General features: G+C 39.2%; 1 protein-coding gene across 1 annotated transcript in view; it reads right to left on the minus strand.

Moving 5' to 3' along the window:
• The window catches only part of CFAP53 (cilia and flagella associated protein 53), a 43493-nt gene that overhangs the window by 7208 nt on the left and 17008 nt on the right, over nt 1–19277 (minus strand). The window contains exons 4-7 of the mRNA XM_008514661.2: nt 17795–18098; nt 12336–12554; nt 3492–3708; nt 1329–1431 (exon numbers count right to left, since the gene is read on the minus strand). Coding sequence (XP_008512883.2) covers nt 1329–1431; nt 3492–3708; nt 12336–12554; nt 17795–18098 — 843 coding nt within the window. The remainder of the gene's footprint in view (nt 1–1328; nt 1432–3491; nt 3709–12335; nt 12555–17794; nt 18099–19277) is intronic.

The raw sequence follows: 19277 nt of genomic DNA on the forward strand, positions 1-19277 counted from the left end.
CTTGAAATGGCTTGCTACTGAAGCTCCATCTCAGAACCAGCCACTGCACTGTGAGAAGCCCAAGCCACATGGAGAGGCCACATGTAGATGTTCAGGCTGATAACACCAGAATGGGTTCCCAACTACAGTCAGCACACACTGACAGCTATATGAGTAGGTCTCTTAGGTGTCCACTCCAGTTGAGCCTTCAGATGAATGTAGCCCCAGCCAACATCTGACTCGAACCACATGAAAGATCCCAAGCAAGAACCAACCAGCTGAGCCTTGTCAACCACAGACTCGTGAAAGACAATCAAAACTCACTTTAAACCACAAATTTTGGGGTGTTTTGTTATGCACCAATAGGTACCTGTAATACCTTCGGCCCACACTTTTTTTTTTTATCTCTCGGTTGATTCAGAAGTTGGGCAGGGAAGACAGTTACTATCCATTAAGTTCCCTCACCTCTCCAATAACAGACTATTCAAAAACAGAAAGGAAACACCTCCAGAGAAGCAGTAGCAGGAAGTCAGTAGCGTAGGCTAGACATTGTTAATGCACCTAACTGACAATAGCCCCAGGTACATAAACCATACTCTTTCTAGTAAGAAAAGAGCTTATCTCTATGCACCAAGTGTGGGTGAGTCAGGGGACAGGCCCCAGGGACAGGGAGGGTGACTAGCAATCAGAGGAGATGGGTCCTCTTCCTCGGCCACACTGGTTTCCTGAATTGGGTGCCATGGCCATCAGGGGAAAAGGATTACTATAGTCTGAGAAAGGCCACAAGGAGGGGCCTGCCTGTTTCCTCCACTTGAGCCTGACTGTGGTGATCAGAGGGACACCTGTCAGAGGAGGGCAGTGGAATTTCCCAAAGCACCCAGAGCATTTCAGTTTTCCAGCCCAGTGAAGCTACACAACTCCTCCTGGGGACATTTGCATGGAATCATATCCCCATAAGCCATTTCTGCTAATCTTAACTAATTAGGTCACACTGTATTTCAGAATTTATTTCATGGGGGAAAAAATCTTATTTCATTAGGATCTAAGGTTGGTGCCTATTTCATAAAAATTGTTTCTAATTTATTTTATTTTTTAAGATGTACATCTAATTCAATACCTAATATGTATAATCAGAAAGCACACAATGGCAACAGAATTTGATTTTACCAAGATGGTTGGTGCTTACTTTTATACGAAATTTTGTAAACTGACTTGAGCTTTTAGGACAAATGTAATACTGATGTAAAATAACATCGATAATATGTGAACTATGGCACATCGTCCCCTCTCTATGTAAAAATCTCCATAGTTTTTTAGGTAGTAAATAATAATAAAGAAAAAAATCATACCTTGCAAAATTCTCCTTCTCTTCACGGTTAAGCTCTTTAAGACCTTCATTTATGCGTTCCTGTTCCATAGCACGTTCCTCCTGTTCTTTTGCTTTGCGTTGCACTATGAAACACAAAAGTAATGTTTGCTAAATGACTTTTTTCAGACAAGACTTGCTGACATCTTTCTGGGCATCAATGCTATGTTGTCTTTAGAGAGGCAGAGCTTAGAATCACTGGGCTGGATCTTAGATCAATAAGGTAGTAGTCATCTCCATTGAGGGAAGAATAGGGTTTAGGTTGATAAGCGCTGCAATCTATACAGATTTTCTCTTAATCATTTTTCACTGAAAATCCGTGGTCAGTCCTTTTCATACCAGATTGCCACTGTTAGAACACTTCTTACCTTTCTCTTCTTGAGGACAAACAGTTCTTTCTATTGCTATTTATGTTAATAAGAGTTTATTTACTACAAAATAAATATTGGAAAAACAGTATTTAAAGATCTTATAAGTTAGATAAGAAAAACTTAAGCATCCCAGTAGAAAAAAATTATAAAGAAAACAGAGTTCACAAAAGAATAAATATAACCAAAATGTACATATCTTTGGTCCAAAAATCCATTTATAGGAATTTATCTTAAACAATCGTATATAAGCCAAAAAAATTATGTAGACAGATAGTAACCTGCAGTGCTAAAATAGTAGTAAAAGGATTCAAAACGATCTGAAGGTCCATTACTTGTGTTTAGGTAAAGTAAATTATGGTCCATTTTTATAATGGATTTCTAGGCAGCATTACAAATCCTATAATTGACCTGGAAAAATGTTTATGACAAGTGGAAAATGCAGGCTGAAAAACAATATATACAACATGATCCTAATTTGTGGGGGGAAATTATATACATAGTAAAAATACTGGCAGGAAATACATGAAGTTGTGAATAGTAGCTATTGCTGGGTGGTGGAATTATGGTTGACTTTATTTCCTTGTTTATAAATGGTTCCAAATACTTAAATTTTCCATGTTTTCTTTTTTTTTTTAATAAAGATTTTATTTTTTTCCTTTTTCTCCCCGAAGTCCCCCGGTACATAGTTGTATATTCTTCGTTGTGGGTCCTTCTAGTTGTGGCATGTGGGACGCTGCCTCAGCGTGGTTTGGTGAGCAGTGCCATGTCCGTGCCCAGGATTCGAACCAACGAAACACTGGGCCACCTGCAGCAGAGCGTGCAAACTTAACCACTCGGCCACGGGGCCAGCCCCTTAAATTTTCCATGTTTTCTTAATATATTCTAAAACATTTATCATGGATGCATACAGAAATCTTTTTAGCTTATAAGCTTTCTTCTCATTTTCTTAAAACTATAATACTAGCTTAATAATTTTCAACTGCTGTTATCATTCCTAGAGTAGAGAATTAATCAAAGGAACCAAGATGAGCTTTCTCTTGTAAAGAGAATTAGTGTGAAATCTAATGGTTCTCTAATAGTAAATCTGTCCATCTATTGTCTCCCCAGTTCACTGGGCTAAACATGGAACGGTGAAAATCTGGAGACGGCAGGACATCCTCTCAACAAATATTTCCTTTCGTGACCAAGCACTGTTGGAAGCTGAGAGAACACAATGGTGTGCTAAGACAGAAATGTGAGCAAGCCACAGTGAGAGCCCCCGAAAGAGGATTTATTATGAATAGGGGGACACAGAGAACCTCACAAGGAATGAGACATTTGAGCTGGTCTTGAAGGATGTGCGGGATGACTCAAGATCAAAAGCATTACAGGGGAGAGAAAACTACCCAAGCAAAGGTATGGAGGTATGGAGGTGTGGAGATACCTGCAGAAAAAAAAGAGGGACAGCTAAAAGGGAGGAGGAGGAGGTGTGTGTCTGAGCCCTACCTTCTCATTCTCCTCTATAATCACTAAGGCACAAGAGCATTCAGGACATACTGTTCCTTTAACCTTGAGAACATCTCCCCCATGACTGCTCAGAATCTGCTGGGATATAAAACTCTTCATGTGTTTATACTTTATGTATTCAATTAGATAAGTTCTGCAAAACAGAGATCGTACCTTAATCCTTTTAACATCCTCCATAGTATTTCACACATAATACCTACTTAATAAATATTTTGGTTGCTACTTAAATTAAGGCCCAACTATAATATAATTAGGATTCACTTCCTTACACTTTTCTTGAACTTGAAGCTTTCTTGTACACATGACCTCATTCACAAGTTGTTTCCTTGCCTCCTTTTCAAGTCTTAGCTCCTTGTCCTTCTCAGCCAACTTCTTCTTCTCCTCTTCCTCCAATATTCTGTCCAATTCTTTCTCCTGAGCTTTGTCTTCCTCACGCCGCTGTGCCAGATATTGACGATATATCTTCTGTTCTCTTACCATCTCTTCCTTCATAACATAAAAATTACCCCACGTTAAAATGTTTAGGTGTGATAATGATATTGAAGATAAGTTTAAAGACAATCTTTTAGAGCTACAATCCCAATCTTTTAGAGCTACATACTGAAACATTCACAAATAAAATATTATGTCCAGAGTTTACTTTAACATATTCAGGGGTGGTGGTGGGGAATGCGTGGGGGTAGATGAAACAGGAATGGCCATTAGTTGATGTTTGTTGAAACTAAGTGATGGACACAGGTGGGTTCACTTTTTTTATTCTCTGTATCTGTTTGAAATGTTTTATAATACATTTTTTAATAAGTTAACTCAAACACTTTCCCAAAGTGTTTGTCGACGCGATTCTCAAATAATTTTCAACTATACGGCTTTATTTTCATTTATTTTCATCTGGATGGATGAAATCTTAACCTGATAAACAAAGTAAGTCAATACTATTATTATAGCACTGTCTCTGACTGAAAGATGAATCACCTCATACTTTATAATAGCAATTCTCAATCTTAGCTACACTTTGAAATCACCTGGGGAGCTTTAAAAACCATTAAGGGCTGAGTCTCACCCCCAGAGATTCCTATCTAGTGGGCAGCCTTTAAGTTCCCCAGGTGATTTTAATGTGCAGCAAAGGGCGGGAACTGGGCTTTATAATGCAGGCATTTTCAATTGGCTTCTCTGTCTTTCATAGTATTATATTTGTGCTAGTTCATCCAATCTCTGATCTGATCTCTTTCGAGAATATCATAGATCTGAGGTAGGACTAGAAAGGTCTGAGGGTGTAGCTGCACCCTCAGAAAGGCTTATATACATAGTTTCATACTTACTTACGAAAAAAATTAACAAAAGAAGTGCAAAACTTATACTCTGGCAGGCCAGCCCCATGGCCAAGTGGTTAAAGTTCTGTGCATTCCACTTCAGCAGCCCAGATTCACGGGTTCGGATCTTGGGCGCAGACCTACTCCACTCATCAGCCATGCTGTGGGGGCATCCCACATAAAAAACAGAGGAAGATTGGCACAGACTCAGGGCTAATCTTCCTCACCAAAAAAAAATACCCCAAAAAACGTACACTCTGAAAACTAAGAAACATTTTTGAAAGAAATTAAAGAAAACCAAAATAAATGGAAAGACATTCTATGTTCACAGATCAGAAGACAATATTATTAAAATAGCAATTGTCCCCAAATTGGTCTACAGATTCAAAACAATCTCTATCAAAATCCCAATTGCCTTCTTTGCAAAAATCAACAAGCTGATCCCAAATTCATATGGAAATACAAGGGAGCCAGAGCAATCAAAACAATCTGAAAAATAAGAACAATGTTGGAGGATTCACATTTCCTGATTTCAAACTTACTACAAAGTTACAGTGATCGAGACATATAGATATGTGATACTGGCCTAAAGAGAGAGCTATAGGTTAACAGAATAGAATTCAGAGTCCAGAAATAAACCCACACATTTACTGTCATTGATTTTTGACAAGGGTCCCAAGACAATTCAATAGGGGAGAACAGTCTCTTCAACAAATGGTGCTAGGACAACCAGATATCCACGTGCAAAAGAATGAAGCTGGACCTCTACATCACACCATATACAAAATGTAACTCAAAATGGATCAAAAGGCCTAAAATTAAGAGCTAAAATTATAAAACTCGAAGAAGAAAACATAGGACTACATCTTCCTGACTTTGGAGTAGGAACGGTTTTTTAGATATGATATCAAAAGCACAAGCAACAAAAGAAAATATAGGTAAATTGGACATTGTCAAAATTAAATACTTTTGTGCTTCAAGGGACACCATCAAGAAAGTAAAAAGACAAGCCATAGAATGAGAAAACTACTTACAAATCACTTATGATAAGAGATTTGTATCTAGCACATATAAAGAACTCTGACAACTCAATAATAAAAAGACAACCCAATCAAAAATTGGGCAAATGACTTGAATAGACTGCTAATAGATTTCTCCAAGGAAGATATATAAATGGCCAAACAAGCAAAGGAAAAGAAGAGGCTCAACATCATTAGCCATTAGGGAAATGCAAATCAAAACCACAATCACATATCACTTCAGACACACTAGGATGGTTAAAATAAAAAAGACAAATAATAGCAAGTGTTAACAAGCATGTGGAGAAATCAGACCCCTCACACACTGCTAGTGGGAATGTAAAATGGTGAAGCCACTTTGGAAAACAATTTGGCAAATACTCAAAAGCTTAAACATAGAGTTACCCTGGTACTCAATAATTCCAGTCCTAGGTACTTGCTCAAGAGAAACAAAAACATATGGCCAAACAAAAATTTAAACATGAATGTTCAGAGTAGCATCATCCATAATAGCCCAAAAGTGGAAACAACTCAAATGTCCATCAACTGACAAATGGATAAACAAAATATGGTATATCCATACAATGGAACATATTCAGTCATACAAAGGAATGAAGTATTCATGGATAAGCCTTGAAACATTATGCTAAGTGAAAGAAACCAGTCAAAAGGTCACATAATATATGATTCCATTCATAGGAACGTCTAGAATAGGGAATCCATAGAGACAGAAAGTATATTAGTAGTTGCTTAGGACTAGGGGTTGGCAGTGGGAAAGAGGGATAAGCAAGATCATGAAAAAGTTCTAAAATTGACTGTGGTGATGATTGCCCATATCTGTGAATATACTAAAAGCCACTGAAAGTACATTTTAAATGGATAAATTGTATGTTATATGAATTCTACCTTAATGAAGCTGTTAAAAAATAAACAAAAGCAATCCAACCGAGAAAAACTCAGTAACAAAAAAAGAAAGAAAATCAAACAATCCAACTAGAAAATGGGCAAAAGACATGAGGAAACATTTCACTGAAGAGACTATACAGACGGCAAATAAGCACATGAAAAGTTGGTCAACATCATTAGCTGTTATAGAAATGCAAACTAAAAACACAATGAGATATCACTACGCAGCTATCAGAATGGCTAAAGCAAAAAATAGTGACACCACCAAACGCTGGTGAGGATGTGGAGAAACTGGATCACTCATACTTTCTTGGTGGGAATGAACATTTTTGGTGGAATAGTAGTAGCTACTCTGAAAAACAGTTTGGCAGTTTCTTGAAGAAAAACTAAACAATGACCTAACAATTGCCCTTCTGGGCATTTTTCCCAGAGAAACAAAAATTTGTGTTCACACAAAAACCTATACACGAATGATTATAGCAGCTTTACTTATAACAGCCATTAAACTGAAAACAACCCAGATGACCTCTAAGAGGTAAATAGTGAAAACAGACTGTGGTGCAATAAACAATAAAAAGAACTACTGACACATACAACAATCTGGATATATCTCCAGAGAGTTATGCTGAATGAAAAATGTCAATCCCAAAAGGTTATATACTATATGGTTCCATTTATATAACATTTTGAAATGACAAAATTATAGAAATGGAGAACAGGCTAGTGGTTGCCAAGGGTGGGGACAAGAGGGAAGTTGGTGTGGCTATAAAAGGGAAATGTGAAGGATCCTAGTGGTGATGGAAATGTTCTGTATCTTGACTGTGTCAATGTCAATATCCTGGCTGTGACATTGCACTAGAGTTTGCAAGATGTTATCATTGAGAGAAACTGAGTAAAAGGTACATGGGATCTCTCTGTATTATTTCTTACAACTGCACGTGAATCTACAATTATCTCAAAATAAAAGTTTAATTAAAGAACACAGTAGCAGACTTCTGGTTTCCAGTCTGGTATGTAAGGAGCTTAGAAGTTGCCACTCTATCCTAAGTAAAAAGCTCAACAAACTGAAAAGCCCACAGCTAATCTTAGATCCAGAAGAGAAGTGAGGGCACAGGGCAAACCACTGCCCCCTAAATTGGAGAGACAGACAGGTGAATACAGAGAATCACAACTCACCGTAGCTGAAACCCATGAGCAGAAACTTCCATAGGAAGCAGTGCTGGGATAGAACGACCTCATCTGTAATAGATGACTTGCTAGAGGCTCAGCGAGTTTAAGGGGACCCAGACTCTAAGAGTTAAAAACTCTAAGAGGACCCAGTCATGGGAGCCCCCACACTTTTGCAAGTTTTACTTCCTGAGTTTTTACCAGGTTCTCACAGTGAATATCAGAGAAAAATCCCCCAATGCTTCCAGCTGAGGGAGGGGGAAAGGAACCATTTTGAAATACACCAGAGCATTCTATTCTTCTTAACAAGGTTTGCCCTTAGGAGACACGATTTAACCAGAGTCTAACATGCTGGGCTTCTATCAGAACCTAACTGACCCAGGAGAAGGGAAATATCCAACTCTGGGCCCCCTCTAGCCTTCCATGTGGGAAAAGGGAAATACCATAATCAAAGCTTCCAATGACGAGGGAGAGTCCAAACCCAAAGGCACCAGCACGAACGATATAGAAGGAGAAGACACCACTATAGACCCTACAGACATTAAAAGGATAAGAAAGAAACACTATGAACTACTCTGTGCCCACAAATTTGATAACCTAGAGAAAATGGACCAATTCTTTGAAAGAAACAATCTGCCAACATTCACACAAGAAAGCGACAATCTGAATAGGCATATGTCTATTACTTTAAAAACTGAATTAATAATTAATAATCTTCTGAAACAGAAATCACCAGGCCTAGATGAGTTCACTGGCGAATTCTACTGAACATTTAAGAAATTATGCCAATTCTCTACAATCTCTTTAACAAGACAGAAACAGAAGGAATACTTCTTAACTCATTATATGAAGCCAGAACTATCCTAATACAAAAACCAAAGACATTACAAGAAAATAGAACTATACGTTAGTATCTCTCATGAACATAGATGTAAAAATCCTCAACAAAGTATTAGTAAATCAAATCCAACAATGTATACACCACAACCCAGTAGGATTTATTCCAGGTATACAAGGCTGGTTCAACATTTAAAAATCACTTAATATAATCCATCACATCAGCAGACTAAAGAAGAAAAATCATATGATCACATCAATAGATACAAAAAAAATTTGATAAAATCCAACATAAATTCATGTTAAAAACTCTCAGTAAACCAGGAATAGAGAGGAACTTCCTCAACTTGATAAAAACATCTACAAAAACCTACAACTAATATCACACTTAATGGTGAGAAACTAGCCACTTTCCCACTAAACTCAGGAACAAAGCAAGGAAGTCCTCTTTCGGCACTCATTTTTAACATTGTACTACAAGTCCTACCTAATGCAATAAGACAAGAAAAGGAAATAAAAAGTATATTGATTGGGAAGAAAAATAAAACTGTCTTTGTTCACAGATAACATGATGGCCTATGTAGAAAATCTGAAAGAACCAATGAAATCTGCTTGAATTAATAAGTATAGGCAAGGTTACAGGATACAAGGTTAATAAACAAAAGTTAATTGCTTTCCTAAATACCAGCAATGAACAAGTGGTATTCGACATTAAAAACACAATACCATTTACATTAGCACCCCAAAAAATGAAATACATAGGTATAAATCTAACAAAATATGTACAAGATCTATATGAGGAAAAATACAAAATTCTGATTAAAAAAGTCAAAGAACTACATAAATAGAGAGATATTCCATGTTAATGAATAGGAAGACTCAATACTGTCAAGATGTCAGTTCTCCCCATCTTGATCTTTAGATTCAATGTAATCTCAATCAAAGTCCCAGCAAGTTATTTTGTGGTTATTGACAAACTGATTCTAAAGTTTATATGGAGAGGCAAAAGACCGAGAATAGCCAACTCAATATTGAAAGACAAGAACAAAGTCAGAGGACTGACACTATCCAACTTCAAGTCTTACTATGAAGCTCCAGTAATCAAGACTGTATGACATTGGTGAAAGAATAGACAAATAGATCAACTGAAAAGAATAGAGAGCCCAGAAATAGATCCATATAAATATAGTCAACTGATCTTTGACAAGGGAACAAAGCAACACAATAAAACTAAGAGTCTCTTCAGCAAATGGTGCTGGAACAACTGGACATCCACATGCAAAAAAAAAAAATCTAGACACAGACTTTAGACTCTTTATGAAAATTAACTCAAAATGGATCACAGACCTAAATGTAAAACACAAAATTATAAAAGACCTAGAAGAGAACATAGGAGAAAATCTAGAAGACCTTGGATTTGGCGATAACTTTTTAGATACAACACAAAAGGCACAATTCGTGAAAGAAAATTGATAAGCCAGACTTCATTAAAATAAAAAATCTTTACTCTTTGAAAGACTCTGTCAAGAGAATAAGACAAGCCACAGATTAGGAGAAAATATTTTCAAAAGCTATATCTGATAAAGGACTGTTATCTAAAACATACAAAGAACTCTTAAAAGACAACAATAAGAAAAGAAACAACCCAGTTAAGGTTGGAGGCTGGTTGTCAGGAGAATCAACTATGTGATTAGAGGGTTGGAAGTTTCAGTCCCACCTCTCTGACCTCTAGGGTAGGGAGAGGAGCTGGAAGTTGAATCAATCACCCATGACCAATGATTTAATCACTCGTGCCCATGTAATGAAGCCTCCATAAAAATCCAAAAGGAGAGGGTTCAGAGAGCTTTCAGGTTGGGGAACCAGAACACTTCCATGTGCCACTGTGCCGGGCCCCAAACTTCATGAAGACAGAAGATCCTCTGCTCAGGACCTCATGTTCTGTATCTCTTCATCTGGCTGTTAATTCATATCCTTTAACATCATTTGTAATCAACTGGCAATGTAGTGAGTAAATGAGTTTCCTGAGTTCTTTGAGGTACTCTAGCAAATTAATTGAACCCAAGGAGGGGGTCATGGAAACCTGTGATTTATAGCCAGTCGGTCAGAAGTACAGGTAACAAGCTGACTTGTCATTAGTATCCTGAGTTGGAGAAGGTTGTTGGAAACTCCAATTTGTAGCCCTTCAGTCAGAAGCCCAGGTAACAACTTGGGCTTGTGACTGGCATCTGAAGTGGAGGGAGGTCTTGTGGGACTGAACCCTTTCCCTGTGGAATCTGATGCTATCTCCAGGTAAATAGCGATAGAATTAAGTTGAATTGTAGGACACTCAGCTGGTGTCCTGAGCATTGCTTGGTGGTATAGGGGGAAAACCCCCCTCCATACATTGGAATTGGGCTCAGAACCCTTATGCTCCACACCATATGTCATTAGGGAAATGCAAATTAAAATAATAATGAGATACCACTACACACCTATTAGAATGGCCAAAGTCCAGAACACTGACAACACCAAATGCTGGCAAAGACGTGGAGCAATAGGAACTCTCATTCATTGCTGGTGGGAATGCAAAATAGTACAGCCACTTTGGAAGATAGTTTGTCAGTTTCTTACAAAACTAAACATACTCTTACTGTATGATCCAATAATCAAGCTCCTTGGTATTTACCCAGATTTTTATGTTCACACAAAACCTGCAGACGGAGGTCTACAGCAACTTTATTCATAATCACTAAAAGTTGGAGGCAACCAAGGATGTCCTTCAGTAGGCAATGGATAAATAAACTATGGTACGTCCACACAATGGAATGCTATTCAGTGCTAAAAGGAAATGAACTATTAAGCCATGAAAAGATATGGAGGAAACTTAAATGTAACATGCATTTTGAAAAATGAAAGAAGCCAATCTGAAAAGCCTACTTACTACCTGACTCCAACTATATGACAGTCTGGAAAAGGCAAAACTACGGAGACAGGAAAAATATCAATAGTTTCCAAGGATTGGGGGTGAGGGGAGGGATGAACATGTGGAGCACAGAGGATTTTTAGGGCACTGAAATTACTCTGTATAATACTCTCTTGGTGGATACATGTCATTATACATTTGTTCAAACCCATAGAATGTACAAGACCAAGAGTGAACTGTAATGTAAACTATGGACTTTGGGTGATAATGAGGTATCGATGTAGGTTCATCAATTGTAACAAATGTACCACTCTGATGGCAGGGAATGTTGATAAAGGGGGAGGCTATGCATGTGTCAGGGCAGGAGGCATGTAGGAAATTTCTTTATCTTCTCTCAATATTGCTGTGAATCTAAAACTGCCCTAAAACATAAAGTCTATGAAAAAAAATAGTACTTATAGGAAAAGCACAACACCCTTAAGAGTTCAATACAAATTTCAAAGGAACAGACAGCTAAATAAATATTGGAATACCTTACTCTCTTTGCCTGACAAAACTATACATATCCTTCAAGGTGCAGCCCAAATACCACTTTCTTAGTGATGTCTTCCCCAACTCCAGGCATACTTAATCACTCCATTTCCTGCAATCCCAAACTGTCATCACAGTGCTAAGGCCATGTTATAGAACAGGAGTTCTCAAAATTCAGTGAGCATCAGAATCACCTGGGGGAGTTTGTTAAAATACAAATTTCTTGCCCTTGCCAAGATTTGGATTTGGAGATTCTGATTTGGAGCCTATGAATTTCTATTTCTAACACCATCCCAGCTGATGTTGATGCTGTGGGTTTGTGGACCACACTTATAGTAGCACTATTATAGTTCATTCTACAAGATGCTGGCTTCTGTAAGACTGAGAGCTCAACAAGGAATCTCCTTTCAGCACAAAGCAGGCACCGAAAAAATGTCTTACTCTTTTTTGCTTCTTTTTATCAGCCTCTTCCTGTAAGTCTTGAAGGGCCATTTGCACAAGCTTCATGTCCAAGTCCTGCTCTTCTCTGTAACCCTGCTGAATTTTCTCTATCTTCTCTTGGAGGGCTTTTTGCAAAGCAGTCTTAATTTCCCTTTTTGTCTTCTGTGTCTTTAGCTTATCCTGTTCATTCTCAAGTTTCACCTGTGCTTTGTCCTTTTCCTAAGGTAGAACAATAATGAAGATCATGCATCAGTACAGTCCAACAAAACAAACAAGTTAATACATTTAGCAGATGAGAATAAAGGGTTTCTTGGAAATACACCTGGATTTAGAGGGACTATAAGAAATAAAATTTGTCTTTTCATTGCTGAGTTAGCAACAAGGCTTTGTGAAATTGCTGTGCGTATGTGTGTGTGTTTGATTACACAGTAATAGTTTTGGAGTTCAACATGCATAAAAGTATAAAGAGAAATCACCTTTAATCCTAGTACCCATCACCCACCACCACTGTCAACATTTCCGTGTATTGGCCTTTTAGACTTTCCTCTTCTATGCACATCTAGATTTGGATACATTATTAAGCAGCAATAAGAGTCCAAAAATGGAAATGTGCACATCAGCTAAATATAGAAAATTAAATTTTAGGCATTTTGTTCTTTAAAAGTATTCTCTCGGGGCTGGCCTGGTGGCACAGCAGTTAATTTCGCACATTCCGCTTCTTGGCAGCCTGGGGTTCACCGGTTCAGATCCCGGGTGTGGACATGGCACCGCTTGGCAAAAAGCCATGCTATGGTAGGCATCCCACATATAAAGTAGAGGAAGATGGGCATGGATGTTAGCTCAGGGCCAGTCTTCCTCAGCAAAAAGAGGAGGATTGGCAGTAGTTAGCTCAGTTAAAAATAAAAATAAATAAAAGTATTCTCATTGCTCTCATTTTCTTATCTTTCTGACCCTCTTGGCTGTCTTAATTGCTTGGCCAGTCAAGCAGTTTTAACTGGAGCAGCAACGCAGTTAGGCATTGTAGGTTTGGTAGAAAATCTGGGTATGTTATAAACAGGCATCAGTCCTCCTGCCAGAGACAGCTGAACTCCCCTGGAGGGATAAGTACTTGCCCAGCTGGGACAGGAGATGATGTAGCAATAGTGAGGATGGGACACAATTCCCAATTTGACTTGATTTAACCAAGACTCACAACAGGCATGATTACTACGATTACTGATTTGTGAGAGGGGAATTATATGCTACACTTTTCCATTAATGCCATGAGCAGTAAATCCACACTGAATTTTGAAAGTCAAATGAGATAAAGTGAAAATGCTCTGCTGTATCTAAGGAAAAGCAATGGGCATCAAACACGAAAGCCAGTGGAATAGCAGGTTACACTTTTTTAAAAGTAAGGTTGACTACACCAGGAGGAAGCAATCAGCCAAATCCAGACTATGAGATGGTAGGGATGAGATGGGGGAGAGCTGTTCAAGAGTAAGAGACCTAAAACTAGTTTACCATGTCTTGGCTTCACCAGCATAGTTCTGATTTTACACCTGTTGTGCTCAGGTAATGAATTTATTGCACCCTTTCTATCTCAAATGTTCCCTGGTTTGAATAATAAACAGTCACTCTTTCTAAAAGAGACTTAAAACAACCATGTTTGGATTCTGATTTAAGTGTCAAATAATTTAGACAATGATGGAAATTTAATGCTGATTTTAGATGATAAAAAGGAATTATTATTTTTTTCCTCAGGTATGATATTGGCATTGTATAAGAAAATGTTCTTAATTATGTTGTTGTTGAGATGCATACTTGAGATGTAATTAAGGAAGAAGTGACATATCTTGGATTTTTTTAAAAACATGAAAACAGAGCGAGTAGGGAGGATATAGGAAACCAGTACGGCAAATATAACGGCTACTGAAACTGGGAGATGGTACATGGGGGTCATTGTTATATTACTGTGATTTATAAGAAATATATATTTGGTCATTCAGATGACCAAAATACATTTCTCAGATATATTTGGTCTTTATCCACAGTTCCTGGCTCATGGCTCCCAAAACTCTCAGAATTTCCTGAGTGGTAAGAGCAATAGGAGCTTCTGTGCTCACTTTCTGACTCCCATCCCTCCAAGGCTGAGGGCTGGTTGCCAGGAGACCCAGTCATGTGATCAGAGGATTGCACCTCTGAGTCCCACTCAATGGCCGGTAACTTAATCATGACTAGGTAATGAAGCCTCCATAACAACCTAAAAGGACAGCTCATTGGCCCTTTTTTGGAGAGCTTCTAGTTTGGGGAACCAGAACACTTCCACTGCCACTGTGCCAAGCCCCAAGCTCTACAAGGACAGAAACTCCTTGGCTCGGGACCTCACCCTGTGTATCCTTTCATCTAGCTGTTGATTCATATCCTTTAATATCCTTTGTAATAAATTGGTAATCTAGTAAGTAAATAGGTTTTCTTGACTTCTGTGAGCTATTCTAGCAAATTAATTGAACCCAAGGAGGGGGTCGTGGGAACCTTTGACTTATAGCCAGTCAGTCAGAAGTACAGGCAACAACCTGGACTTGAGACTGGCATCCTCAGTTGGAGAGGGTTGTTGGAACCTCCAGTTTACAGCAGGTCAGTCAGAAGCGCAGATAACAACCTGGGCTTGTGGCTGGCATCCGAAGTGGAGAGCAGTCTTGTGCAACTGAGCTCTTTACCTGTGGAATCTGATTCTATCTCTGGGGAGACTGTCAGAATTGAGTTGAATTCTCCAACACCCTGCTGGCATCTGGAACTGCTTGTCGGTGTGGGGAAGCCTACACACACACATTGGAATTGGGTCGAGGAACTCTTTGCAACTGTATTCTCCACTTCCATGCATTTGAAAATGTTCATAATAAAACATTAAAAAGGGTGGAATTCACACAAATTCTCAAAAATTACAAAATAATAGGGATAAATAATCTATCAGTGACTGCCAGGGGTTAGGGTTGAGGGAGGTTTTAACTATAAAAGAGTAGCTGGAAGGAGTTTCTTTGGATGATGGAACAGTTCTGTATCTTGATTTTGGTAGTGGTTACATAAATCTATATATCTGATAAAATTTCACAGAACTATTACCCTTTCTCCCCCAAAGAGTGCATGCAAAAACTGATGAAATCCAAAGAAGGTTTAATTTAGTTGAATAAGGAAAAACTTTAGTTGAAAGTACTACAACAATGTTAATTTCCTGGCTTTTATAGTTATAATATATATAAACATACATATAATCTTTGGTTATATAATGGTACACAGGAACTCTTTACTATTTTTTGCAACTTCTTGTGAGTCTAAAATTATTTCCAAAAAAATTTTCAAAACAAATTTTTTAAAGGAAGGTAGAAATAGAGATAGCTAAGTGTAGTACAATAAAAAATAAATATTTGGTCTTTGTCCCCCATTCCTGGCACATAGTTCCTAAAACCCTTGGAATCTCCAAAGTGGTAAGACTTTCTTTTGTATCCTAATGAGATGACTAGTGGCTGGCTTCCCGAGATAGCTTCAGGATGGGGGCTGGTAACCAGAAAGACCAAACTATGTGATTAGAGAGTTGGAACTTTCAGCTCCACCCATCAACTTCCAGGGCAGAGAGAGGGGCTAGAGATTGAGTTCAATCACCAATGGCCTAGGATTTAGTCAATCATGCCTACATAATGACACCGCCATAAAAACCCTCAAATAACAGGGTTCAGAGAGCTGGGTTGGTGAACACATCAAGGTATTGAGAATACGGTGTGCCCAGAGAGGGCATGGAAGCTCTGTGTATCGTCTCCCATACCTTGCCATATGCATCTCTTCCGTTTGGCTGTTCCTAAGTTGTATCCTTTATAATAAACTGGTAATAGTAAGTAAAGCACTTTCCTGAGTCCACTGAGTTATTTTAGTGAACTATTAAAAGTGAAGGGGAGGGTCCTGCCCAGTGGCACAGCGGTTAAGTTCGCACATTCTGCTTTGGCGGCCCAGGGTTCACTGGTTCGAATCCCGGGTGTGGACCTATGCACTGCTTGGCAAGCCATGCTGTGGCAGAAGTCCCACATATAATGTAGAGGACGATAGGCATGGGTGTTAGCTCAGGGCCAGTCTTCCTCAGCAAAAAGAGGAGGATTGCAGCAGATGTTAGCTCAGGGCTAATCTTCCTCAAAAAAGAAAATAGCGAAGGGGAGTCATGAGAACCTCTGACTTTATAGTCAAGTTGAACAGAAGTGTAGGTAACCTGGGGACCCACTACTTGAAACTGGCATCTGAAGTGGAGGCAGTGTTGCGGGACTGAGACCTTACACCTGTGGAGTCTGATGCTATTTCCAGTTAGTGTCAGAACTGAATTGAATTGGAGGACACCTAGCTGGTGTCCACAGAGAATCAGAGAATTGTTTAGTGTGAGGAAAAACCCCCACACATTTGATGTCAGAAGTGTTGTGAGTAAAAATGGCTCACTACGTATCTTACACCAGAGGATGCACATATATAAGGCAGTTTGGGGCCCAGTATTTTGATTTTCTTAGAGAAGCTAAAATATTTAGCATCGTCTAGTAAACTCTTCAAAAGAAACGTCTCAAACCCAGAGAATGGGGCTGGCCCTGTGGCTGAGTGGTTAAGTTCGCGCGCTCTGCTGCAGGCGGCCCAGTGTTTCGTTGGTTCGAATCCTGGGTGCGGACATGGCATATCAAACCATGCTGAGGCAGCGTCCCAAATGCCACAACTAGAAGGACCCACAACGAAGAATATACAACTATGTACCGGGGGGCTTTGGGGAGAAAAAGGAAAAAAATAAAATCTTTAAAAAAAAAAAAAAAAACCCAGAGAAGGCTTCTAGAGCTCTGAAATACCTTACCTTTGACATTTCTTATGGTTCCAAATTTCAATACTTGAGTTTTCCCAGGAAAATAATACCTTTTTTCCTAAATTTAATGGTGTTGAAGTACCAGTTCTGAAAGCTTTTTTATATACATATAAAATTGCTACTTTTCTGATGCTTTCATGCATTTCCAGTGACAGCTCTAATTTCTGTACAGCAGGGGCTACAATCTTGTTGGAAAGAAATTATTGATGTTGGTGGCCAGGAGATCACTGTAGCTGTTGTACAGCACTTTACATATGGTTTGGAAACTGCCAATTATCCATATCAAAGAATGGGGGGATGTTGCCAAATTGCCACTAGCCTTCCACGGCATTGCTAATGATTACCCCATTTCATCCTCACAACAAAGACAAGCGCTCTTTTGCCTCATTTTTCAGATAAAGAAACTGAGTCACAGCAGTCCCCTATACAAGGAGACGGCACTGTTAGCTGGGCCTTGAAATCCAAGGCTCTGACCACGGTCTGTCGCCCTGTGAACCAGCCCAGGCCCATCAGACAAACTGTACAGTGACAGGCCTACAAACTACGCAGTATACCCACTGAGCGGATAATCCTGTGACAAGCATTTTAAAAGACCCACCACAAGGCGCGCCTCTTCTTCCTTCAGTCGTTGCTCTGCCTGCCTTTGCGCCTTGATGCTGGTGATCTGGGCATTCAGCCCCAGGCGCGTGTTCTCCACCAGCTCTTTCTGTCTCCTTGCCTCTTCGGCTTCTCGCTTTTCCTTGGCTAATCGGTCTTCCTCCCAGAGCTTTGAGAACATCTGTTCTTCCACCAGTTTTTGCCTTTTCAGCTCCTCATTAAATGCAACCTGTGCTTTCCGCTCCTCGCACACCTTCTTCTCATGGATACAAGACAACTCAACACGGAGCTCCTCACAGCGTTCCCTGAAAGGAGAATTTTAAAAAGGCAAAACCCAGCCTTTCAGGAGACACCGCTCTATTTAAGCACATATCTGCACAGACACTGAAGTAAGAAAAGTAAAAGACCAGCATGTAGGCCATCTGAGCAGAGGAAACATGTGAGGGAGCAGCAGGGAGGCAGGCACCATGATGTCACAGACAAAAAATAGGCAGTGGAGTCAGGCAGAGCAGGCTTTCACACCTAGTTTTGACATTTTTTTTGTGACCTCGGATCAAAAACTTGCCCTGTCTGAGCCTGTTTTGTCTCTTCATCGGTAAAAGAACTGTCTTTCAAGGTTCTGGTAAGGATCAGAGGTAATGGATGTAAACACCTGGTAGATAACAGAAGCTCAATAAATGATGACTATTAGAGGAAACAGAGGGATAGAGGAAATAGAAGAGGGACGGGTCCCTGCAATATTGCAAGAGGATTAAGGCTTTGGTAGGAAGATAGCCCACATGCATGTCCAAGGAAAGATCCAAGGGTAGAGTCAGCATATTATAGTGAGGCTCCCCCATTGCCCTGATTCCTCACAGGGCACAAGTCCACTGAAGGGGTTTCTGCCAGGGTCGTAAAAACAGCCCTGTTGTTGCCTTTCATACCCAAGTTCATGTCACCATTAAAGAAGAAATGCTTTTTCAGAAAGTGTTTAGACCTTGTCCTTTCTTTCAGTCTTAGTCATTCAAATTTCTTCAAAAGTTCTTCATTGAGCCCATTTTTAATTTAAGAGCTGTGATATTCAACACTGTCTATACTTTAGAATTACTCAGGGATATTTTCAAAGTCCCCCTCTCTCCTTTTCCCTCCCTCCTTCTCAGATGAGACTTGTTAAATCAGAATATCCAGAGGTAGGATGCAGGCATCTGTGTTCTTCCGGAGCACCTCAGGAGATTTGGGCAGACAGCCAAGTTTGAGAACCTCTGACTGAAGGCACTGTTTATAAACATCAAGTCTTCCTGGTTTCTAAATCAAATTCTGCACCAAGAAGCTGAAGTTTGGAGAATGGGCTCAATAAAGAACTTTTGAAGAAGTTTGACTTGCTAAGATTGAAAGAAAGGATGTCTAAAGTCTTATTGCAAGAGTGGCCAATACCACACAAATTGACATTTGTCAAATACTGTTGAGTATTGTTCACCATTTGACAAGGATTAGTCTCATTTCCC

This window comes from Equus przewalskii, chromosome 7, assembly GCF_037783145.1.
Source record: "Equus przewalskii isolate Varuska chromosome 7, EquPr2, whole genome shotgun sequence".
NCBI classification, from domain to species: Eukaryota; Metazoa; Chordata; class Mammalia; order Perissodactyla; family Equidae; genus Equus; species Equus przewalskii.